This window comes from Melitaea cinxia, chromosome 8 (genome assembly GCF_905220565.1).
Source record: "Melitaea cinxia chromosome 8, ilMelCinx1.1, whole genome shotgun sequence".
Lineage (NCBI taxonomy): Eukaryota > Metazoa > Arthropoda > Insecta > Lepidoptera > Nymphalidae > Melitaea > Melitaea cinxia.
In genome coordinates, this window is record NC_059401.1 from 14,726,412 (window position 1) to 14,753,060 (window position 26,649).

General features: G+C 33.1%; 4 protein-coding genes and 1 long non-coding RNA gene across 5 annotated transcripts in view; 2 read left to right on the top strand and 3 right to left on the bottom strand.

Annotated features, from left to right (window-relative positions):
- The window catches only part of LOC123655891 (1-phosphatidylinositol 4,5-bisphosphate phosphodiesterase classes I and II), a 128,216-nt gene extending 124,533 nt beyond the window's left edge, over positions 1 to 3,683 (bottom strand). Inside the window, exons 1-2 of the mRNA XM_045591637.1 lie at positions 3,313 to 3,683; positions 1,677 to 1,823 (exon numbers count right to left, since the gene is read on the bottom strand). Coding sequence (XP_045447593.1) covers positions 1,677 to 1,823; positions 3,313 to 3,408 — 243 coding nt within the window. The 5' untranslated portion in view covers positions 3,409 to 3,683. The remainder of the gene's footprint in view (positions 1 to 1,676; positions 1,824 to 3,312) is intronic.
- Positions 3,684 to 4,449: 766 nt separating this feature from the next.
- On the top strand, positions 4,450 to 16,201 carry LOC123655892 (mediator of RNA polymerase II transcription subunit 17). The gene is made up of 12 exons (XM_045591638.1): positions 4,450 to 4,760; positions 5,217 to 5,469; positions 5,690 to 5,971; positions 6,345 to 6,480; positions 6,919 to 7,136; positions 9,927 to 10,004; positions 11,268 to 11,400; positions 13,434 to 13,570; positions 13,852 to 13,937; positions 14,794 to 14,926; positions 15,425 to 15,566; positions 15,921 to 16,201. The coding sequence occupies exons 1-12, from the start codon at positions 4,672 to 4,674 to the stop codon at positions 16,139 to 16,141; spliced, it is 1,908 nt and encodes a 635-aa protein (XP_045447594.1). The 5' UTR covers positions 4,450 to 4,671; the 3' UTR covers positions 16,142 to 16,201.
- LOC123655893 lies at positions 16,200 to 18,797 on the bottom strand. Its single transcript, XR_006743462.1, has 2 exons — positions 18,659 to 18,797; positions 16,200 to 16,333 (listed from the first exon to the last, which is right to left on the bottom strand). It is a non-coding gene; the product is annotated as an uncharacterized LOC123655893 (long non-coding RNA).
- On the bottom strand, positions 18,795 to 19,232 carry LOC123656069 (RNA-binding protein Rsf1). The gene has a single exon (XM_045591793.1). The coding sequence runs from the start codon at positions 19,230 to 19,232 to the stop codon at positions 18,795 to 18,797; it is 438 nt and encodes a 145-aa protein (XP_045447749.1).
- Positions 19,233 to 20,214: 982 nt separating this feature from the next.
- Positions 20,215 to 26,649, top strand: part of LOC123655890 (protein bark beetle) — a 51,059-nt gene continuing 44,624 nt past the window's right edge. Inside the window, exon 1 of the mRNA XM_045591636.1 lies at positions 20,215 to 20,554. Within this exon, the coding sequence (XP_045447592.1) occupies positions 20,219 to 20,554 (336 nt within the window). The 5' untranslated portion in view covers positions 20,215 to 20,218. The remainder of the gene's footprint in view (positions 20,555 to 26,649) is intronic.

Consider the following 26,649-nt stretch of genomic DNA (forward strand, 5'->3'; position numbering starts at 1 on the left):
ACAAAACTGATGTAAAATAGTTTTCTAAGAATCTAATGATCAATTTAGACATAGATAATAAAACAATGAACGATAAAGCAATAATTAAAGTAATTAACATACAAATATTATTACTTACCAGAGGACTGTGTGCGGTAGCGGATCAAACGCGAGTTCACACCACAAATGCCGCTCTGACACTAAACAAAATGAGGTTTTGTCGCCGCATTCGGCAAGGCGTCCAACTTAACAATAATTGCCTTTCGTTTATCTCTAAAAAATGTTTGTAAATATTCATGTTTTTTTTAATTATGGATTTAAATTTTTGGCAGGGGACTGTTTAAAAATTCTGGGGACAAAGTTAACAGGTGTTTACTAATATAATAAAATTCGTAACGAGACCTTGTTTTAAGAAAATAATATTAATTTTGTTATTTTTCTTATCATATTAACTGCCAAATGTACGTAGTTTCAATAACTTTTTCGTAAATCTCGTTTCTAGGCGGAAATACAGTGATGGGGACAGCCTGGGGACTGTATTTTTAGAGCTTCTATCACGTCTAGAAAAAAAATTAAAATAGTTATGGTTCTAAAAACAATGGGCTCGTAAAGTTTCGAGGCTAAAGTTTCATTAGGAGTGATTTTTTTTTAATAAAACACTTTTTTCGGATTTTATCGCGGTTTATTGTTAACTTTTGATTCCCGACGTTTCGGATACTTTACAGCAACCATGGTCACGGGAGGACTGTTGAGTGATTTTTTTTTAAATAATTAAATTACTTTTTGAAAAAAACGGTCGGGACAGCCGATTACAAGATTACAGAGAATCGCCCATATATATATATATTTAATTCGAAATTAACGAAAAATAAATGGAAATGGAACCGTACACTGGCACGGGCTATGCTTGGGGTTTCTCTCAAAGATAGGATTAGAAATAAGACTATCCGCTAACTAACGAAAGTAACCGAGATAGCCCACAGTATTAGCAAGTTGAAGTGACAGTGGGCTGGTCATCTGTGTCGCAGGACCGGTGGCCGTTGGAGCAGACGGGTCCTAGAGTGGAGACCGCGTCTAGGCAAACGCAGTGTCCCGTTGGACCCACGATCTACGTAAGATTGCTGGTGTAGGCTGGATGATGATTGCGGAAAACCGGGATGTCTGGCGCGAAATTGGAGAGGTCTATGTCCAGCAGTGGACTGCAATAGGCTGAACTGAACGAAAAATAAATATGGCGGTATGAAGCCAGCTAGCTAATTTGATATATTTGTTAAATGCCGAACATATTAACAATAGGAAACCAATAAATTTTAGATTTGTTAACAACACATCTAAAATACTAACAATAAACACTAAATACCTAACACATTATTACACAACCTCATAGGTTATGTATGATGCAATAAAATATGAATAAGACAAAATCCGAAAGTGGGTGATTAATTACGTAATTATTAAAACTAATAACTGTGAATTTTTATCGTTTTTCCAACTTTATGTAATGAATACACTTTGAAAGACGGGAAAAAGTTACGTAATAAAATACAATTATTAATTTTCGGGTCATTACACCTATATTTCAAATGGTCTCTTCTGATGGTAATCCACATATTGCTTCTATTATAGGTAACAGCTGACTGTTATAGCTAATTTTAATATTAGTATCATATATATATGAATGAAGATTAATAACTTACCTTAGGTAATTTAGCATACACCCCAGTTCTCACATCTCTGATGGTGGCGATATCCAACATTTCCACCTCCATATTCTGATCCGTCCAGTACAGGTAAAAACCTTTAGGGTCCACCCGTAGTGTGACGGGGAGGCCAGTACCTGAGTCCTACAGAAAGACATTAATTTAATTAAAACAAATAGATAATTTACAAAATGAATATATGTATTTAAAGAAATAAGTGAGCATCCATAAACCACAGAGTCTGGTTGAGGGGGAAGAGGGATAAGTTTGAATGCTACGCTGAGCTATATAACGAGGAGGAGGTAAGAGCAAAGCTACATAGTTTTCTTCTGATGAAAATTTTTATCCAAATGATCCATTGGTTAGTGCTTTATATTATTATTTTATAAAGAAAATATCCCAATAATCGATAACCTAGAAGAGTGACTAAAGCCACCATTTGAGTCAGACTGTTTATAAATATAAATATATATAAATATATGAAGCAAAAATTATTATTATTCCTTTAAAATAAACTTTTTTTTAAAAACCCACATTCCATCGGGGAAGGGGTGACAGGAAAAGGGACGTTAGGCTCCATGAGGGGAGGAAGGGGTCTTAGAAGAGCTGAAATATGACTAAGCGGTTTATGACTGCTCCCTTAATAGAAAAAATTACAAAATAATAATATTTATTTTAATAATAATTTAATTTTTAAGTTACCTTATTTTTATGATTTAAAATAGTCAAAAATTGTATAACATAAGAATTGTAAAGAGACAACAATTTTGACACTATCAATATTATTGCCTCTTCTTTACTATATTTATGTTATCAAAAATAATTATATTATTATCGTAAGATATGTATCATTTGATTACATTTATAAAAGTAATAAAAATATACAAAATAATTAAAATTGCTATTATTATTTTTTAAATAATGGCTAATTAACTAGTGCTAATACAGATAAATTTACAATTATTTAAAAATTTAATTACAACAAACATAATTTTAAGTTGTAAATATAATAACAGTTTAGTTAAAAATAACAGTTCAAAATTACTGTTAAAGCCCACTAGAATAAAATATTTTTTTATTTTAATTTTGAATAATAAATCTAACAAATATATGTTTTCAGTTTTAATTTATCATTTAATATTTAAACTAAGCTCAAAAAGTATGTAATAAAAAATATTTAATTACAAAATTTAGCAGTTCCACTATAAAATTAACACCTCTATTCAATTTTATTTAAATTATATTTGTAACTTTTAAAAATCAAAAAACAAAACAATCTCTCAATTTCGTGTATAACAATATCTAATTTAAAAAATGATTTCTCTTTTACAACATTCAATTAAATGAAATTTTACATTACTTACTATTTTATAGTTTATTAATAAAATATTTATATTAAAAAGAAATAACTAGAATTCTATTAGAATAAAATTATAAAGTAAACATTTCTAGTACAGTACTATTTAATGAAACAAAACATAAAAGGATAATAATTTAAAATTTACACAGTTTTTATTTTATTGTAATTTTCTTATGCTTTGCTTGTAAAATTTTAACTTTACAAATCAAAACTTGTAAAGTTAAGGTTAAGTTGACAAATCCAGTTCTTCAAAATTTCTTATATGATACGTACCTCATCCCACTTTATGAACTTCTCTCCTTCCTGCAAAGCCTTAGGTACTTCAATCGGTTTTAAAGATACTTTAGCCGATTTTGTAGTCGTAGTCATTTTGGATAATAAACACTATTATACAGAAACAATAATACTATCGTTGATAAAAACCGTCATCTTCCTCCCTGGGCACAAATCTGTCTTGGATATCTAATGAAGGTTCACACAGCGAGAAGGCACGAATTTATATTTAGACAACAAAAAATACTACTAATTTATGAATAACTAACTTAAACAGCTACACATGATAAAGAGTTTTTCAAAATATTCTAAAACACGACCATTTCACACATACTCTCTTCTCCACGACGAAACAGAACCACCGAAATTTCAGAAATGTCAAAATGTTGTCCTATCCAGATTTACTACACAATCGGATACACAACCAACTTGCGCTAGATTAAATATTCGGAAAGTTTTACAGAAAACAGAAGAATTTCAATTCTAATATCTTATTTGGACAAAATTATAACTAACTTGTGTACTATTTGCCCGTGTTATATTTTTTAATATTTTTGATTAATTTTTTAATTTACTGTGAATTAACTATTATAAAAAAGCCTAGTTTTGCTAATTTATCCTATTTAAATGAAATGGTTTGATTGTTTCACAACTGGCAGAAGAATACATATCATGTGATGATACACGTTCTTAAATAGCAATTTGTTTCAAATATTTGACATATATAGCAACTGAAAATACATAATGTTACTAAACTAATTATTAGCGATAAAATCAATTTAAATAAAAGCTAATTCAAATAGGTTTAATTGTTGTCCGTTTTTTTATTATTCTGAAATTTTTTTTCGTATATAAACGACTAATATTAATAAAAAATATAACGATAATGTATAAAACAATAAATTAGTAAAAAACGAGTGTGCTTTAGACCACACGACTAAAATAAAATGTCTTTAGTTCCATCTAACTTATATCTCCCTCTCAACTTCTGTTCGCCTCGCCTAAGAAAACTTTTCGTAACGATCTCGTCACACAGTCAACAGCTTTCTCCCCAAGTCCCGCATAAAGAAGTTTTACTTCAAAAATATTAGACAAAATACAGAAGAGAAAGTATCCGAATTTACGCATGACAGTTAGGAATATTGAACTGTAAATGTCATCGTCATAATGCAATAAAAACGAGAAGATAACAGTGTTACTAAATTTACAAAACTATATGTAGTCTTGTAACTTAGATAGTAAACAAATTTACAAATTCAATATTGCGTATAGTAATACGTATAATTTGTACTAATTAAGGAATTCAAGAAAGAAGTTTTGATATGTTTTAATGAATATCGTTTTCATCCCATTTAAGAAATGGCAAATTCTGTAAACATATCAATTGAAGCCCCTATAGAAAACCAAATACAAGAAATTACTTACGATGGACAAGAAATATATCAAGCGTAAGTGTTAATAACTGTTTTATTTCATCCATCTACCAATCGCAAGTAGGATGATTACAGTGCATGCATTTGTTTTTACAAAACAACTTGTTTTTATATATCGCTTTTAAATAACCTCATATATATATATATATATTATAGAATACAATCTCAATCGCCAGGCGACTGTACTGCAAATGTATAATATAATTTTATGGAACTATTTGCAATGTCTAATTTTTTTTTATTCTAATCTCGCATCTTCTGGTCCTATTTTAAAACTCACGTTAACTTAGAAGGTAGTAACTTTACTTTAAAAAAAAAATAATAATCACAATCAAAATAGCAAGCAAATAGTTCCATAAAATTATATTATACATTTGCATATATATATATATATGTATTATTTTGTGTAATATATTTTCATTCAATTAAACATTCAATTGACTGAAATCATTTTTTTAATCCCAATTGCAGACCCCTGTCTATGTCAGAGAACTTAGCTCGATTAGCACAGAAAATAGATTTTTCCAAATCCGATGATGAGTTCTGTAACGTCAAAAAAGAAGGAGAAAGTAGTTTGGATGTAAAATCAGAAGAAGATAAGGAACCAGGGTATCAGTCAAGTCTGTGGCCTTGGGACTCCGTTCGAAACAAATTGAGGAATGCCTTGACAGAAGTATGTGTGCTAGCTGATGTGTTAAGCATAGCCAAGGAAAAGAGATATATGGTAAATGACATGATTTTCTTTTTTTTTATGTAATCTATAACATTTTTAACTTAAAAAAGTGTTTATATCACTCTTGAATGTTTATTTACATATTAAGTGCTGATTAATAATCTAAATATCTCTGGATTTGTTTACTAATGATGGAATTGTACACTAACACTTAGAGCTATATAAAATACTTTTTGTCATGCTTTCAATAAAATGTGTTTATAAATTTCAGGTTCTTGATCCAATACAACCAGATTCTATAGAAAGCCGTCCCATGGTTCAAGTTTACGGTCGGAAAAAAGCATTATCAGCGGCAGGGGCCGTCTTGCTAAATGGAGTTGAAAGACTACGAGCAAGTGAGACAATGAGGATGACACGTAATATGCCAGACTTTCACATAGACTTGTTACGTCTCAGACAAAATTGGAGGCTCAAGAAAGTATCGAATACGATTGTCGGTGATCTCAGTTACAGAACTGCTGGTTCGAAGTTTAGTCAGACTGGAGTTTTTGAGGTATGAATATTTAATTATAATAACTATTATTGCTTACTAGAAAATATTGTTTTCATATCTAATAAAGCATTGGCAACATAATTTAAAAATGCGTCATTGTGAATGTAATCAGTGTTTTTGTCAAAACCTAAATCAATCCAAAATTTTAAATGTGATTGTGCTTATGAAGATTTTATTTAAAAAATTAGGTACTATGTAATTTGTAATGGATATCTTTATAAAGTAGTAAATATATACAAAATATGACAGACATATAGTTTCCCTCTTACTAATACACATATAGACATAATAGTTTCAGTCTTACTAGAACACTACATTATTACTAAATTGCTAGAACTCGTAAAAAAATTAACACAGAAATATTTTAACGCAGGTAACAAAAGCTCCAGAAGAACAAATAGCAGCAGCTATGAGTATGAACGCATCTGGACCCACACCGTCTGCACTACGTGTCACTGTACCCCCAGAACTACAGGGAGTGGCTTTCATATCCGTGGTTTGTCAGAAAGGTAATTTTCCAGCAAATTTTTATTTATTACAAGCTTGTGGCTGAAATAGAAAAAAGTTTTTCTGGCTAAAGTATATAAAAATTTTAATGAAAAATTTATTGATGTAAGAAATTATAAAAAAATGTGACGACATTACTCAACCTGACAATTAATCAAACTGAACAAAAACTGCACTGAACGGTACTAAGTTTATGGGTAACACATCTAAATCCGAAATTAAATCAGTAACTATAAAATTCAACATTAAGGCTTCCAGAACACTTTTGAACATTATTATTTTGCATATTATAATTATAGTTAACGTAATTTTACCTCTGATTCGAAATGTAGATCCTGCTGAGAAGAATAACAAGAAATTCAACTGCTTATTTTTATTTTAATATTTTATTAACATAGTGTACCTCAATAATACGACAATTCTAGAAATATTTTTTACAGAACAAGAAGAGGTAGTAACAGCCACACTAAGTTCGTCAGCACTAAACTGTCCGGGTACATTGCCCGGAGAAGGGGCAGAGTTACATTGGCAACAAAAACTTGAAGCCGCTCAAAATGTATTGTTTTGTAAGGAATTATTCGCAAGAATGGCAGCAGAGGCAGTTCAGTTGGACGCATCTATACCACATATGGTCGTTGGAAACCAAATTATGGCAACTGTAAGTATAATAATCTGTATTATTTTTTTTGCAAGGTTTTTTCTTATCTTACTTCAAAAAATAGGCTGCTGAACTGTGCCTTACGTTAAGTTTTGTGCCACGTCTAGAATGGGATATTCTTGAAGGTGGGAAAAACCCAAGTGGCCATATACTCATTTACGATGTGATTAATGGCTTGCGCATTTTATTATTTATAATTTTAAATATTAAGCCAAGGGGCCATCCATAAATTACGTCACACGAATTTGTCGATTTTTCGATCCCTCCCCCGTCCTTGTAGCAGATGGTCACATTTATGAGATACCCTAGTGTGACGTCACACGTTTTACAATTTGCCTTAAGCAAATTGATGACAGTCTCATATTTTTATTTTCATTTTAATAAAAGTCAATTTGCCAACAAAACAAAACTTTATTTTTTTAACCCTTTCACCGCCTGAGTCGGATTTATCCGACAAAAACTTTCGGGCTCATTCCGCCTGAGTCTGATTTATCCGACACAAAACCCTGTGTATTATATATTCAATTTCTAAACGTATTATGATGTTTTAGCCTAAAATACATTTTTTTTTTCGAAAGTTTATCTATTCAACCTTTTAATTAGTGTTTCAGTTTAGATTTACTATATCCAAAAACAAAAAAAAAAAACTATTTCAATTAAGGTAAATTTACTAATATTAACCCGGAGAAAGTGTATTGACTTCCAACGCCTGTGTCGTATTTATCCGACAGTAGTGATGAGACATAATGTTAGAATTTATAAGATATGGAATATTCATAAACAAAAATATTATATTAAATACCAAGTTATTGAATTAAAAAAATTACATTAAGTATTTAATTCTTATTCAATAACGTTAACGTGTTGTTTTTGCTCTGTGTAAATCTATATTTTGTAAGAAATTAGCTATTTAGTTATTTTTCTACGGACAACTATAAATGCTAATTCACATCCCTAGACTGAGTCCTTTACGCCAGTACATAGCCAGCGCCTGTGTCGGATAAACACGACCGCTCATGACGTCACAATCGTATGGAATTTTCCATTAGTGTTGCGCGTGTTTTTGTGATATAGTAGTGAGTTAGTTTTACGTTCGTGTTTTTAAAATTGAAATTTACCATGACGACTGCTGAGGAATTAATACGAATTCTAGAAGGTGATGACGATGACGAATTTGTGTCAGACGAAGAATTTGATATGGACGAAGAGATAATTATATATTTTATTAAATTGTTTTATTTAAATTTATTGTGCAGTGAGAAACGGTGATTATACGACGACGAAGAACTAATAAATATAGGATTAAAGAACTTTATTTCTCATAATAATTTAACATTCACTTAAAATGAGATATATTTCAGAAATCAAACAATGCTATTTGTAGTAGTGGCAATTCAACGGAGAGTGATATTGAATCGGTAGGTTATTTTTTTCCGTGTCTGTCATAGATGTATGAACATCATTTTTAACCGACTTTAAAAAAAGGAGGAGGTTACTCAATCCGACCGTATATATGTATTATGTATGTTCGAGGATAACTCCGTCGTTTATGAACCGATTTTGATAATTCTTTTTTTGTTGCAAAGGAGATTTTCCTAGTTTGGTACCATGATAAGAAAACCAGGATCTGATGATGGGATCCTAGAGAAATCGAGGGACTCATAAATCCGCATAACTTTTTACTGGGTGTACCGATTTTTTTGATTTTTAATTTAATCGAAAGCCGATGCTTATCATGTGGTCACATTTAAATTTCATCGAGATCTGTTGGAGTAATCTTTGATAGTGCGTATTCACTCGAGTATTTTTTCGTCTACTTACGTTGTACTACTTGTCGATATAATTGAAGTTGGTTTTTCTCCGTTTGCCTGCAAATACAATTATAATACGTAATGCTCGTGCAAAAGACTTAACACAAATTAACACAAAATCAAGAGACTTTCAGCCCATGTCCATCTCCAGAGTATTAATTTTTTATGAAGAAATAACAATCAAGACTGATTAAGCATGTTTAAAGACTGATTCACGTATGGTTTTTTTTTTTTTTTTTTAGTTATGTGATATATCCACAGGCTTATTATGCCCGTGCTTTTGTTATTCCATATATTGTTATTATTTTTTTTTTTTAACATGCATCGGTACTTCACCGCAACTCAGAATCCAGAAGCCTTGATTCACGTATGTTTGAAGATTAATTAATGTGAAGTACTATACTTAATAAAGAAATTAACCTTTGATTAATTTTTTTTTTTTTTTTTTTTTTTTTTTAATTTTTATTTATTTCATTACTTTGTTTATCGATAACTATACTTTACAACACTATGCAAAATTGTACCTAAAGGTTGCTGGCGCTACAGGCACTTCACGCGAATTATTGCTCGGCGATTAAAGGGTTAAGTTAGTTATTGACAGGAAGTTGAAATATCATGTTTTTGTACTTAGTTTAGATATTATTATATTTGGAAATGTGATGTCACAAAATTTTGGAACCCCTTGTCACACAATGTCACACTTCGTCGAACCCCATTTAACGTGTGATATAATTTATGGATGGCCCCCAAGTAACACTGCTTTCAAGTAGTATTGTATTTCTGTTGTGAGTAAGGTAGGGCTCTATTGACAGTTGGGTAAAGGATGGTAAGCCTCATTTCCTGTGTGTGTGTGTTTGTGCTTGTTACCATTACCATGTGTACAATCATTTACCGCCAGAAAAACCATACCTTAGTTATCTAAAGTATTAGTATAAATAAATTGCTTAAAATGTCAGTTAATACAGGTTAAAATTTACAGGTTTTACCGGGAATCCAACTGTTAATTGGACTTTGTCACAATAATGGACAGAATAATAATAATCCTGAAACAGTTAAGGTAAGTTTTATAAAAACAAATTATATTTTTATGAATCATTTATAAGATTTTTTTATGTGACCATGTTACATTGAAAGATATTTTAGGCATTTTTTTTATTGAAAATTTTACATGGATAAGGAAGTTCACTACAGCGTTTACTTTAATTCCTCATTTTTTTCAATATAGATATGAAAAAATGCTATATTATAATGCTAATACATTACATTCTAATTTAATCTTCAACGCCTATTTTAAGAGGCCGATTTTTGAAGACATTGTTTACTTTCTCAGAATAATATATTTAAGTCATTTGGTTAATACCTCTACAACTGCAAAACAAACATATTTAACTTTACTTAAAAGTATTTTTATTTGACACAATACACATATTGAAAACTTCATCAAATCAATAAATTGTGTTATGTAATTTCTTCTTAGCCAGTAATAAAAAGGTTTGCAAATTGTACTTGCATCGTTGTAGCTACCTAAAATAGTCTGAGAGACAAGCAGCAAAAAATTAAACTTTTGTAAGGCTGATTTTTTTTAATACCTTAAAATATGTTTGCATAGCAAAAAAATAACCACTATCGGTATTTCAGTTTCTGAATTGTAAGTAAAAAAACTACATATGTATGTACTAGCAGTGTACTAAATAGCTACTTTTATTACCACATAAATTTGTTGCGGGTTCGACCCTCGCTCATACCAAACATTTGTAATGGTTATATAGATATTTGCCGTGGTCTCGGCGTTTCTACTTGTGTATTATATGTGTTTCCAGATGTTCTAAACTGGAGTAAACCCTAGGTTAATTATTGTGAATTGGTTTTTATTTATTTGATGGTTTGTAAAATAGGCTAAATTATTCGTGCTAGCTTGATTGATTTACCCCTGTGACTTCACACTGCAAGACATAGCCTCTTTTCATGAAGAATGAGATGAGAGAGTCGGAACTTATTCCACTACGTTGCTCCACTGTGGGTTGGCGGATATATTCCCTATTATGACACTACTATGAATAACGATCGCTATCAGATATCTATGATAACAACCGGGCCCGACAGTTTAATTCAGAATGAGAATAAATGTGCTCCAAATTGGAAACAAATATTTGTACAAATACAAATATCCATCCCGAGCGGAAATTGAGCCTGCAAACCACCGGTATTTAGGCGCCTACACGGCACGTGTAGTGGTGAGTAGAGCAGGCGCTGGCCCGCGGTACACGAGCACCCGTCAATGCAGCGGCACGTGTTGCAGCCGGAGGAGCGCGGCAGCAAGAACGAGCACGACCACGTGCTGGAGCACTCGCTGCACCAGCTGCTGCGCGCCGTGCACCACGCCAACACGCACCACCCCTTCCCGCACCCCGCCACCGGCCCGCTCGGGCCCTCCAAGCGGCGCTCGCTCGCGGGTAACTCGCACCCACACACACTCGCACACCACTTCTCTTAACTTCTCTTGCACCACGCCAACACGCACCACCCCTTCCCGCACCCCGCCACCGGCCCGCTCGGGCCCTCCAAGCGGCGCTCGCTCGCGGGTAACTCGCACCCACACACACTCGCACACCACTTCTCTTAACTTCTCTTGCACCACGCCAACACGCACCACCCCTTCCCGCACCCCGCCACCGGCCCGCTCGGGCCCTCCAAGCGGCGCTCGCTCGCGGGTAACTCGCACCCACACACACTCGCACACCACTTCTCTTAACTTCTCTTGCACCACGCCAACACGCACCACCCCTTCCCGCACCCCGCCACCGGCCCGCTCGGGCCCTCCAAGCGGCGCTCGCTCGCGGGTAACTCGCACCCACACACACTCGCACACCACTTCTCTTAACTTCTCTTGCACCACGCCAACACGCACCACCCCTTCCCGCACCCCGCCACCGGCCCGCTCGGGCCCTCCAAGCGGCGCTCGCTCGCGGGTAACTCGCACCCACACACACTCGCACACCACTTCTCTTAACTTCTCTTGCACCACGCCAACACGCACCACCCCTTCCCGCACCCCGCCACCGGCCCGCTCGGGCCCTCCAAGCGGCGCTCGCTCGCGGGTAACTCGCACCCACACACACTCGCACACCACTTCTCTTAACTTCTCTTGCACCACGCCAACACGCACCACCCCTTCCCGCACCCCGCCACCGGCCCGCTCGGGCCCTCCAAGCGGCGCTCGCTCGCGGGTAACTCGCACCCACACACACTCGCACACCACTTCTCTTAACTTCTCTTGCACCACGCCAACACGCACCACCCCTTCCCGCACCCCGCCACCGGCCCGCTCGGGCCCTCCAAGCGGCGCTCGCTCGCGGGTAACTCGCACCCACACACACTCGCACACCACTTCTCTTAACTTCTCTTGCACCACGCCAACACGCACCACCCCTTCCCGCACCCCGCCACCGGCCCGCTCGGGCCCTCCAAGCGGCGCTCGCTCGCGGGTAACTCGCACCCACACACACTCGCACACCACTTCTCTTAACTTCTCTTGCACCACGCCAACACGCACCACCCCTTCCCGCACCCCGCCACCGGCCCGCTCGGGCCCTCCAAGCGGCGCTCGCTCGCGGGTAACTCGCACCCACACACACTCGCACACCACTTCTCTTAACTTCTCTTCTTTAGCTGATGTAGGGCACAGCGGGAAACATCCCGACTGGGGAAGTACCTCGAGCTTACAGCAAATTACAGCTAAATAGTACTGCTTTCATGCAGTGTTGTGTTCCTGTGGGGAGCAATATGACCAGAGCTTCCAGAAATTCTAGTGTTGCAGGCGTCAATACGCGGCCTTCTCTACTTCGGCCTTTTTTTTTTCAAAAAATATACCTAACACTTACTACACGCCACTGTCAAGTCCGTCACTTTTCTTTTGAAAGCTAATCCTTGTCATGAGACCACTCATTAAAATTTGAGAGATCGGGTCAGTAATTTTGGAGTTACTCCAAATAATGCGTATTTAAAGTAGGTTTTTTTTCTTTGAGAAAAAGAAAATAAATGTTATAAACTTACCACTTTTTAACCCGTTTCATACTTATCTTTTTACATTTATATCTAATCGCATAAAATTTGCGTACCTTACTATACTCATTACACCTACTTAGCACAGTATTCTCATTGCTTGTCACTAATTTATACTCCACCACCACTAATCAATTACTGCAATTCGTAATTTCTCATTCATACTTGCTACTACAAATTACTTTCTATGTACGATACTTTTGACAAAACTTTTTTATTTAAATAAGTAAATGTATATTTTATTAATGAAAACTTACTTTTATTTACCTAATAGACCAAAAGGTATTATAGTTCAATTTATTATAATTATTTATTTGGATTTTATTTAAATGTTTAGTATTAGAATGTTTCCATTGCTTTTGCTGTAACGAATTTTCTGTAGTTATCGACGTAATAATATCATTCTTAATGTTCGTATATCCAGGACCAATGGCAGCTGACCGTTATGAGTTACTAGACATGAGCAAAGAGCAGTCGCTTCTGGAACAGATCATACAACAAGCTCAACACTTCTTTATGCGCAGGCGCAGTGAATATGTACTAGATACTATTGCTAAAGAGGTCAGCTTAATATTTTTTTTAATAATGTCTAATATCAGCTAATATCTACTCTACACACATGTATATATTGTTCAAATTTTTCATCGTTAATTTATTAAAATTTTCTTTGGTGGTCTAAGTTAAGTAGGAATTGACTTTCAGTTGTTCTTATTTTATTCTATATATACCTATTTGAATATTGTGTTTTGTATGCAGTTTTGAGATATATTTTTTTGTCAATTTTTTTTCTTTAGCGTAGGGAATATACATACCTATATACTTATTAAATATCTCGATTTCAGGTAAAAGATCCCCTAATAGTATCACATTGGAACGCGCTAAACAGTCCAACACAGTCGTGTGTGAAAATCAACATTATGGCATATGGGTGAGCAAAATATATCTGTTCATCACAACAACAATACAATAACAAATCTGGTATTTAATTTTTTTTGTGTGATTATCTATACAAATAAATAAAATTGGTCTGTTTGTGATATTAAAATAACTTTTTATTAAATGCATATGAATGTATACGTGGTACATATACCAAAATAACATTTTTTACAATTTTTGTCTGTTTGTCTATCTGTTCCTGCTAATCTCTGAAATGACTGGACCAATTTTGACGGGACCTTCACTAGCAGCTGATCAGTGCCGGATTTATATTTTTTATGAGTGTAGGCCACTTTATTTCTGCCGCTCTATGTACACCTTTCTAAAATAATAATTTTCCATTTGTAGTAAATGGGCCTCCTTTACTTTATATGGACGTGTTTGACTTTTATCCTCTGAAATCAAGTGACTGTCCTCTAAAATCTGCTGCCCCCTAGGCCGCTTTGTAAATCCAGGACTGCAGCTGATGTAATAAGGAGTAACTTAGGGCACTTCTATTTTAGTTTTATATATATATATATATATATATAACTGCGAACTGAACAATATCTATTTTGTTAAATTCCACGCGGACGAAGTCCCGGGCACAGCTAGTAATAAATATATTTATAGCGCTTAAATAGATTTAAACTATAATCTAGGTATAATATATAATGTAGTTATTATATGTTAACATAGCAAAAAGAAGTAATACAAAAATAAATGGCAACTTTAAACAATTATGTACCTATTATAATTATTTGAAATATTGATGAAAATAATTTGTCATTGCTGTCTCCCTGACTATACTTATGAATGTAACATCTTAGTATTCTAGTAATTATTTTATTTTTTTTCTATCACAATAGGTATGACGCCGTCTGCCGAACATCTCTAGTGGTCCACGTCGGGGAGAAAACCCTGAAGTGTATATGTCGAGATGGAAAAGTGAGACATTTGTCTTACGAACTTCAGGAGCTTAGAGATCTAATATATTGTCAAGTAAGAAAAAACTTATTTGGAAAAAAATTGTATTATTGATTTAATATCGACATGTTGAGTCACAAAGTATGTAGCGTTTATCATTATAATTTTTCAGTTTAAGGATATTCAAAAAAACGTTTCTACTAAAAAAATAAGCACTAAAAATTGAAGACTTCATCTATAATTTTTTTTAACGAAATAGATAGATAAATTATTTTCTAAGATTTAAATTAAGCAGAATGTTTTATTCTCATTCGAAATATTTATTACGTATTAATTAATACAAAATCAAAAAAGGGGCTTTGCCCATGGTCAATTTAAATTTTTAATTTTCCACCTTTTGTTTTTACCTATTTATTACGTGTCAAAGTCGACAATCTTTTATTGATATTTAATATCTTAAAGCTAACCATATAATTATGTTTACGTACAGTCAGTGTTCACTCACTTTTTGTACCATACATCATTTTAATGTATCGGTATTCGGTTTATTGTAAACAAATCTTTATTGAACAGATATACCAGCACCAAATGACTGCCGTGCAAGCAGTGGGTCGCTGCATGGGTTGGCAACTACTAGCCAGCAGCTCACATTTGGGTTCAGGACCCGTTGAACCACTGGGGAATGCTTCTTCGTGCCTTCTTGCTTCACCCAATGGTAATTTATTAATTAATAATTTGAGATATAATAGGAATAGCCACTTTTTTAGGAAAAAAATTCTCATTTCAAATTTGGAACAAATGAATATTGGAAAATTTATTTATTTATTAGAATTATGACACAAATACAAATATATACTTGTACTTTGTACTTAAGATGTTTATTATATGTATAAGAATTACTGAGCCCAAGACTTAAGTTAGTTCAAGTAAAAATACTGAATTACTCAATTTCAAAATTTCTCTAATAGTTAACTTTATTTTCTATTTTAAATACTCAAAAACAGTTAGGTTATTGCATCCGTATTATTATTATTATATTTCAACTAATTTATTTATTGCTCCTTTGCAGGTGATAGAATGATAGCAATAAGATGTGAGCCATCTGTAGGTATTCAAGTGTTCATAGCTCAATCGCCAAGAAAGGACTTCTTTGTTAGTGAACTAGTTCAAGACAAGAAATGGGAAAATCTTGGTGGAGCGTTCAAAGAAGTTAAATTAGAAAAAATGGAGGGCAAGAACTTTTTGAATAAAATGGAATTACTTATGGCGTGCTTAAGTAGCCCCTCATAATGTTAATTATAGTAAATATTTGTAACTTATTATTTTATAAAAATAAAAAAAAGACAAATTGGAATTTGTGTTTTCATTTATTTATATGTAAGGAAACTTAGCCCATAAAGTGCTTAGGTAAAATGTTAAAGATATACTGAAGATTGTTCATTTGTCTCGACGTTAGAAGACTCGAGAACTTATTCCGAGGAACTGAAACGAAAGAAAAATATTATAGCATTTTATAAAATATAACTATGTATGCTTTTATTTAGGCAAATAAGTAAATTTATAACTAAAAAAAAACATTTAATTGTTATAAAATTACAAGAATAATATGTATAACATATGCAATTTAAATTAAATATTCAAGTTCAGTTTAGTGTGCCCCTGCAAAGCTTGAATAAATTACTTATACAACACTCATCCACCGAATTAACTGTTAAATTGATCTATAATATTACGAAATATATATTATTATTTTTTTCTAAAATTTTACTCTACGAGATTAATATTAATGTAAGTCTAGTAAATATATTTTAAAATATTGTTAAAATTGTCTACTAAATCAATCAAAATCCTTAATGCTTACAATTAGTCTAGGTTACAAAATATATTCTACAATGGCACATTTAATGGCATTGAAGTCTTTAATAGACAGACTATTCTAAATTGATCTTCACCCATCTGTGTAATGGATAAAATTTATTCTTATCTACTTTAGTATGTTAAAATTAAATTACGAAAAATTCCTGGCCAGGCTCTATTTCCCAACTGTCATTCAAACCTGAATTTTACAGACATCTCTATGTCATCATATTCGGAATGATTTTTCATTGCTCATTTTGATGAAAATTAATTTATAAAACATGTGAGTGAAAATAACTAGTATCAATATAAATAAATATACCGGTTCATAGCAGCCACAACTCAGTAGTTATGCCAGGAAAACAATAGACAACCCAACAATTGCTTTTTTTTACAGATTTCATTTTTGTAGTATAAAATTTATTAGACATGGATTTTATTTTAAAAATTTGTCATTTTCACACTTACACCTACAAGAATATTCAAAAGTAACTCATTTGAAACAGGAAAAATAATGTAAAACACGGACAAACTTTAAATAATTATTTAGGTATTTATAAGCTACCAGACTTGGTTTAAAAGGATAGACTAAATTGGTTCAATTTCTCAGAAGAAACATCTAAAAATTTTGTACAATACGTTGGATACTGAATTTAGAAAAATTAAATTTTATTCAAAAATTCAAACTTGATGATTGAAAAATAAATCCTAAATTACAATCCCCATAATTATTGTGATAAACTTTACTTCATTTTATTCACATTTAAATCTAAAACTTGAAAAAAGGTAGAATAAAAAACCTAACCCATTGTTGAGATAACAAACAATAGTTTCCTACCCTACATTTGAAATCATTTACAAATTTGTTACTGCCTAAATTATGGATCATTTTAAAGATTTATAATAATATATTTAACAGTAGCAGATAAAAATTAATATTATTAAAAAGAGTAAACAACGTAATCACTAAAATTTCTATAAATTAGCATATATAACAATTTAAGGATAAAAAATACCACTATCTGTAAATGTTGACGACATATGTTAATGTGTTACAGATAAAATTTAAGATTGTGTTGTTCAAACAAAGACAATTAATCATGTACTCACGGAACTGCAGATACTGCATCCAAATGAATGTGTATTATTGTAATTAAATATAAGTGGTAAAACTGATACATTTCGCAAGTGTGTTATAACTTTGATTGAAATATTTAATAATACAATACACATTATGCCTTAAACTAATCATTTATTCATATTTTAAATATGTTGTTTATAAAATAGGAACATAATTTCTTGAAATTGTTGAAACAACGTTTTCTAGGGAACTCTCTTTCACAACAGATTAAACTGCAAGCTTTATTTATTTAATACTTTCGTATAATGAACTAAAACTGAATCAATAAAATCTACATTTCTCTACATTTTAAGATTGTAGTCTAATGCCCAGTGATTCAATAAAGGAGGAAGTGATTTAGTTACTTAAATAATACTTAAGGTACACAATTAATATAAACACAAACACTATAACTACAGTAATTGTTCTAAGAAATCCACTAAAACAATGCTATGCAGATTATGTGTTTTAATTATTAGTTCTTGAATGTACTAAGCCCCATGCAACTACTTAACACGTTAAACACCGCCTTGATTTTTTAGTTTTATCTGTTTGGGCCATGGGGGACACCATGTTGTAGTCGACACACAATCTGTCAGTTGGTACCGTGGGGGGACACCGGACACATGGCCGCGAGCCAAAGTTAACTGTTACTAGTATGATAATTAAAAAAATTCGATGTTGAAATACTTATTAATTAATGTAAGTACTTATTGTTCAATTTAATTACTAGTTTATTACAACGTAACTTGATTTATAGTTAAATTATACACTGGGCACATCAAACAAAAAAATTATAAAACTCAATAAATATGAAAAAAAAAGCTTACCTCTAATTCCTGAGACATCAACTTCATTATAATTATTGAAGCATTACCCCCAGTATTAAGCAAACATTGAATTTTTTAACACATGGAAGGCTTCAGATTACGATAACACTAAACCTAACTAAATGCTAGAATTAAATTAAAATCGAGAGAGTGGTGACCTAGATCTGAAATTTCCACCGCCGTTGCCTGACCCGTAACCGTTGCCTTGGCTGTTGCGGTTGAAAGGTCGACCGCCCCCGAACGACCTACCGCCTGGAGAACCCCCAAAGGAACGCCCTCTGAAGTTACCCCCGCGACCACCTCGGAAGTTACCGCCGCCGCGGCGAGGGCCGTCCCTTTTTCTCGATAACTCAACTTTTAATGTCGCACCTAACATTTCGAAACCATTCATCGCGCTACAAGCATCCTCAGCCTCTTGCATGTTTTCGAATTCAATGAAAGCAAAGCCTGGGGGGTTAAGAGCGACCCACACGGAGTTCAGTTTGCCATATTTATCGAATTCTCGTTCTAAGTCTTCTTTTTTTATACCCTCCACGAGACCGCCCACATACACGCGAGTTCCTCCTGAGCTCATGGTGTTTTTTCTACAACCAAATATTAAACTATGAGATATAGGTTTGCGGTGAAATACATAAATACAAAGGCTAAACAAGATGTCGTCACGTCAATAATGATGCCACGACACCCGAAAATATAAATCAACTTTATAACCATAAAATTTGTGTACTTACATGTTTTTTTAACGTTGGGTTAATGAAAATTAAAATCAAAACTAAATATTCTAGTTTATTTTATGAAACTGAACTTAAAACTATTTTTATTTTATTCAAAATATGAAAAACGGATCAATGAAGTTGATGATTGAATGGTAAAGAAAGAACATGGGGAACGAATGGAAGTCGAATGGAATTGATTGACTATTGCAAATGTTACCACTAACAAAAATAAATATAAAATATACCCAGTTAATAAATATTGCTTTTTTATTAACAAGTTACTGTAGTAAAATAATAATAAAAATCTTTTAGAAATGTGATATTGATCCAATTATATTAAAATTTAATAATATTATTAAACAACAACATGAATAGGGGATGAATGAACTAATATAAACGAATGCTTCAAGCAAGTGAAAGGCGAATGAATGAACTTAGTACGTGTGAACGTACGTACTGGAAGGGAGGAGGCTTTACACAAAATGAAAGAGGTAAGAGGAAAGGGAGGGAGGAGGAACTCTTCATACAATACGAAAACCGGCTAAACTACTTTGTTCAACGGTCGTGCTGTCGCGCGTTTTCGCTTGTTTCCCATAGCCGCCGTATACAGCCCCACCTTTGTTTAGTTGATTTGATATTACTTTATTAGAAAAATTTATAGATAAAAAAAACGTAACTTTAAATTAATACTATTATATATTAAAAACAATTTATTATAGTTATGTGTACCGAGTATTGTATACCTGTGATGTGTTTGTCTAGGTGTGTTCGATGTTAACATTTTCAATATAAATTGTTATTAATATTATTATATGGAAATGAATTTTTGATAATGTTTAAAGAAATGGGGGTGCAGAAGAGACATAGTCAGTTTAGTGATACAAAATACAAGTGGCGGACAGTTTTTGTGTTATTTTTGTGTATCGTGTGGTGTAATGGTCAGGAGTTTCGTGTGGAGGAGACGGACCCATACATGTTAAACAAATCTTTAGGGCTAACAGAGTTGCCCGGCGGTGTGGTGGTGGGTGGTAGAACGGTCTGGAAAAGAGACGGTAGCCCGTATCTTCTTCGGGATGATCTCCTTGTGGAGAGAGAAGCGGAATTGTTTGTAGAGCCTGGAGTAGAAGTGCGGTTTGCGCCAATGATTGGGATCACTGTGCGGGGAAAACTCGTTGCTATGGTAAGTTAGCCGTTGTTTACAATCTCCGGTTCTCCTGTTTCTACAGTAGTAATAGTAAATGACAGTTCATTTGTGTTCTTGAATTACTTAAATGCGATTTTTAATATTAAAAGTAGATTGATGATGTATAAATTTATTATTATCATTTTGGTATTGATAATTTGAGTTAGATTTATAACTTCGCTGTTTTTAGAAATAATAAAAAATGCTCCTATAGTCGTAGCTTCGTACGATTTTTAAGGCGTGATAAGAAAAATTAACAACATAACTAATTACCACATCAAAATAATTTCGTACTTTTAAGCACTTTGATACTATTTTATGGTGGGTATATATTTTTATAACATACTAGTGTTGTATAGAGTCGCTATCTCAAACACCTGATAGTCTTTACTCATAGTCAGGAAACGATCCGCCAACCTGTAATTCGCGTTCAAGCGTGGTGGGTTAAGCTTTAATCCTACTATGTATATATAAATAACGGGCCGCTGCCCAACAGTGGGATGGTTACAGACTGATTCCGCTAGTACAGTGGTCTAGTTTTTTTTTTCGCGTTATAGTAAAATTCTTAATAACCTACGATTACTCATTTCTTTATATCAATTTCATCAATTTTAAGTATTTTAGATTTTCCCAAAAGTAAGTAGCATTAATAAATAAAATAACTGAGGTAGGGCACAGCAGGAAATATCTTATTCAAAACTGGAGCAGCCCGACTGAGGAAGTAACTCGACCTTACAGAAGATCACAGCTAAATAATACTGCTTTCAAACAGTGTTGTGTTCCTGTGGTAAGGTGACCAGAGCTCTGGGGGGATTGGCGGTAGGTTAGTTAGGTCAGGACAACGCGCTTGCGATGCTTCTGGTGTTACAAGCGTCTATATATATGCTACAGTAATCGCTTATCATTAGGTGAGCCGTACGTTTGTTTGCCGATCTAATTAGCCAAATAAAAAAAAATGTTAATCCAGTAGACAAGAACCAATTTTTATTAAATACTTTTGCTCGCGACTTCATCTGCGTGGAATAGTGACCTTACATGTTCAACATGATTCTTTAAATTGGCATAACTTTTTTATTTATAAACCGATTGACATGAAAACACTAAATGTTAAGCTAAGCTTGCCACAATATATTAGTAAAAACCACATTTAAACCGGATAAGTCGTTTCTGAGATTAGTGTTCACAAACACACAGACAAACAGACAAAAATTCTAACATGATTGTTTTGGGTTCTATTTGCGTTGATAAAAGTCCCAATAATATTTTTTCTCGTACCTATATCTTAAATGTACAGACAACGACCCGTTACATTTTTATTACATGTATTGATTTACCTTAACAGATCATGCGTGTGTTTGCTTAAAATATTTGCCGATAAATGAATCATTGCATATTCATTGCTATTTTTCATTCATAATTGAAAATTTCTTATAAATAATAAATAACAGACTATAAAAAGACGGATGTTATCGATTCGACCTGTATATTTTTTATCTAAGACAAACAGTTATATTAGTAGGTAACATTTTGATAATATTTTTAATTAAGTTCGGTATATATCGAAATTTGTGCCCTATAACAAAAGGAAAGAAAAAAACAAAAGCAGATTTTTTCACGATTCACAATAAATTTCTATAGACCGTTATTCTAATACGTATGAGTTTTGAGTTAGTTATCCGTTTCAGATGAAATTTTATTTTTTAATTTTCCATTTATAAGCCATCCATCATCATCCAAATGTCTTCTTTTAAAACCTTTTAAGTTCACAAATATACACTGATTGCAAGAATTGATATTGATAAAAGATTACCTTGAACGAGAACTTGAAATAAAGCCTATTCAAATTAAAAACCCGCTATTGGAAGCGTACGAAACATGAGATCGATTGATTGTTTAGCATAATCTGGAAAGCAAAGTTCAAAAAGCATTAGAAAGGTCTATGCTCGGGATCTCACTATGGGACCAGATACGAAATGAAACCATCCGGTAGTAGACGAACGTGACTAACATGTAATACATCGTTCAGAAGTGTAGCAAACTGTGCCACTTCAGGCAGTGAGTCGGTCACATCTGCCGTAGAACCGATTGTCAGTGGAGCAAGAAGGTTCTCGAATGGTGGCCACGGCTCGGCAAACATAGTGCTGAAAACAAAGCTATATAAGATTAACTAATAATGAGTTATCTCTATTTTTCTTACTATTTTTTTTTTTATTCCTTACAGTCTTGCTTAGCGCGCTATCTCAAATCTCCTTTCCATTTGGTACTTTATCTATGTTAGCCTTTTTAATGCTGTAAAACATTACATTACTCATAGTAACAGAACAAAACATAACCGTAAACATTAATCACTCTGTTATGTAACAATCTGAAATGTGATTACGAGCCTAAATTAACGTTTATTAATCATTGGGAATCGGCGTGTAATTCAACTTTCCCTAATATTTACCCTACCTATCTCAGAAATTATATTAAAACTGTAACAGACCGATCGATTTTCCTTGAATATATAGTATTATGAAATGCTTTATACAGTCATTTTGATAACCGTTGATAAATAATAATAGATAAGGACGCACGCAGGCCCTGATAGTGATATCGCACGCTTCGTCGATACATCCACCTGTTCCACTATAAACACTTGTATAACTGGCAAATAACTACACAATAGTAGAATAAATATTTTGCTATACTGACCGAGATATTATTTAGTATACATAATAATGAATGAAACTTTTATGTACTATTCTACATACCATAAAAATATGATTAAAAACTACAGCAGAATCCATAGCCTTATTGTTAAAAAAAAAATCGATTTTATCAATGCGCCTGAAAATTGCTTCTTGTTACATTTAAAATGAAAAGAAATATAAAGGTCTGTGTTTTCCAGGTATATAAGAAAGAATTTTATAATAAGACATTTCATTACTCATTTATATAATTATGTACATACTTACATAGGAATTTATTAAAATAATTTCCAAAGTATTAAGTATAACTTGGACCCACTTGGTTCGTAAGCTATGCAATGTATTATATTTTTCTTACGTAAAGCGACGTCAGAATTACCATATTAAGTATTTGCCTATCTTTAAACATTTATTTAAAATATTATACATATTAAAACTTAAGAACTAAATATTTACAGATAGTTATGGTACAAATCATGTCCGCGCGCGTAGAATGGTAGAATTCGGGCAGCGTTTCCCTGTTGAACCGCTATGCCGATTCTCTGGGTCAAATATGCACCAGCTCTCTTGTCACCAGTGGAGCCTATAAGGCGAGTTCAACCTCTTTTAAAAAAATTTTTGCACTGCTACTCTAAGGTCCAAGTGTTTCGTCTGCAAACGGCACAAAGATTTAATTTGGAATTAGTGACGCATATTTGTGCCGTCTAGTCATTTCAGCTTTTTCCTATTCCTTTTTCTGTTTCCTTTTTCCTATTTTGAAGTTATACTTCTTTTGCGGCGGTAGGGAAAAATGATGAGAGTGAATTTTGACAATGCGCGCACACCGTCATAAAAAAATCCGACACCCTGAAGTTAGCTATAGTCAACGAAGAAGAAGTTAGCGGTGTGAAGTTAGCTAACCAACAAAATATATTAACTTCTTACTCGCGTACGTAAGTACACACACGTTTTTTATTTTGCCTGTTCTAAAATTTTAATTACTTTCTTGTTAAAATCTTTATTGCCGATGTGTGCCATCTTCGATGCCGGCTGGATGAGGTTTGAGAAAAATCGGGATGTCTGGCGTGAACTTGGGGAGGTCTATGTCCAGCAGTGGACAGCAGTAGGCTGAACTGACTGTCTGAATGACTGAAAATCTTCATGATTTTTTTATTCGAACTCACAATAATTTCTTGTCGAAATTTCAAAAGGAAGTACACATACTATAGGCATACTAAAATTATAACAAATCATAATATCGGCTTTAGTTAATCTTGACGATATTAAAGATAACATAAACTGTATTTGGTAAGTTACTCGCTATTAATATTATTCAGTAGAATAGAATATTTACATGTTTTTGTGACAAAAACTTATCTATAAAACTAAACAGGTTTTGAAAGACTTAAATAATTAATATAAATGCGCTGTTTAAGTGTTTAACTATTTATAAGAAGTTGATTATTTAAATTAAAATACTAGTAATGTCGAAATAACAGCATTTCACTAAATGCGAACGATTACACGGTACGTATACAAAAACCTTCGGACTTTCACTATCAGAGATTACAGACTGAGACTATTTTTTTTTTTCGGCCTTTTTAACAAAAAAGGCGGAACAGGATGTCGAACTAATTGAAAACGAGAACAGAAAATTAATTTAAGAAATATTTATAGTAGAGTTAAGAAGGAATCTCATCAGTTATCTGATTCTTAAACATTGTACAACACTAGAGATAAAATAAAAAAGTGTCACATCTATCTGTCTGTGTCTATTACGCAATAATTTATACTTTAAGACGAAAATGACTCATAATCAAAAAAATTACCATACCATTTTCAGAATATTAAAAAAGTCCATCCTACGCGATCGCCTTATTAAATCACAAATCATGAATCACCACGTAACGTGTTCAAAGAGACCGTAAAGACCCGACCTAACCCCAGCATCCTTTCTTTAATTCAATCAGAGTGATATTGTCAAATGATGCTCTGTAACCTTTAACACTAACAGCTGGCGTTAAATGAAAGCAAATTGGATTGTTACTATTCTTTTGAAATTTAATGTTCGTTAACGTTTATAGCTTTATTTTTTCATTTTTTAATGCACATGTTGTACAAAATTTGTGCTTAATAGTAAAAGACAACTATCTTTAGAATATATAATATATAACTTTAGTAGGTGTACACTTCCGTCTTGCCGTCGGTCCCGGTTGTTATCATTTACACCTGATAGCGATCATTACTCACATTAGGGAATATATCAGCCATCCCGCATTTGAACAGCGTGGTAGATTAAGCTCTGATACTTCTCCTACCTGGGGAAAGTGGCCTATGCCCAGCAGTGAGATATTACAGGCTTAAGCGAAACACCATAAATTTTTTCTAATGACTTAAAATTGTACGTTGGTATAACATATTTATGTAAATCCCTATTTTTTATTTTTATATTAAAAGTATATCGAGAATTAAATTTTACTTAGTTTTATTACTTCTTATTTGAAATACATAGTTATTTTGTGATCTAACTTAAACTTTGTTAGCTCTTTGTATTGTTATCTAAACTAAATATACAAAATATAGGAAGTTAATGTGGAACAAAATTACCGATAATGCTATTTGATTGGAAAAACAATCCCACGGTCCAGAAATGCTAATCATTGTGTTTGTGCCAATTACAACGTAAACTCGCGGCCTTACCCTACGACTTCGCAAGTATATTTCTTATCCTAACTTATGGATTGCCACCTACTAAATTTCAAAAAAAAAGCTGTGTATTTTTTTTGTGTGTAAGAATCAGAAACATCCATTCATACATCTAAACTGACGACTTTGAATGATATTCACACGATAATAGGTGTGAATTATAAAAAACTAAGCTGTTATTTAGAATTTATAATCTATTGAAATATGGCTCCCAAAAAATGAATACCTTTCACTACCATTTGGGGTGAAGTTTTTTTGGACGAAACCAGTTTTCGATAAGGTTAAAAAAACTAATGGAACGTGGCAAAAAAACGAGCTAATGGGAAGGGTGAACGGTCATTCCGAAAAGGGATAGTTTTATACCACGCCTAAATAGTTTTGACTCTTACTTTCTATTAGATTTTTTTTTTTCGTCAATTATACGTAAACATAATCTTAATTCGAAAATTTTTAATGTTATTAGTAGGGTTTTTTTTTGTGTTATTACTTATCTTACAGTACTTATGAAAATTTCTAAATATTGGGATTGTTATTTGATTTCTAGTTGCTCATCTATTCTTTACTATGATTATAAGACTTCGTAAAGTTTTATACCACACCGAAATAATTTTGACTCATACTTTTCAAGTAAAAATTTGACAAGTTCCACAAAACATAGGCGTAAAGTTTTACATCTTAGGTAATATTTAATTTTTAAATAATATATTTTTATTATAA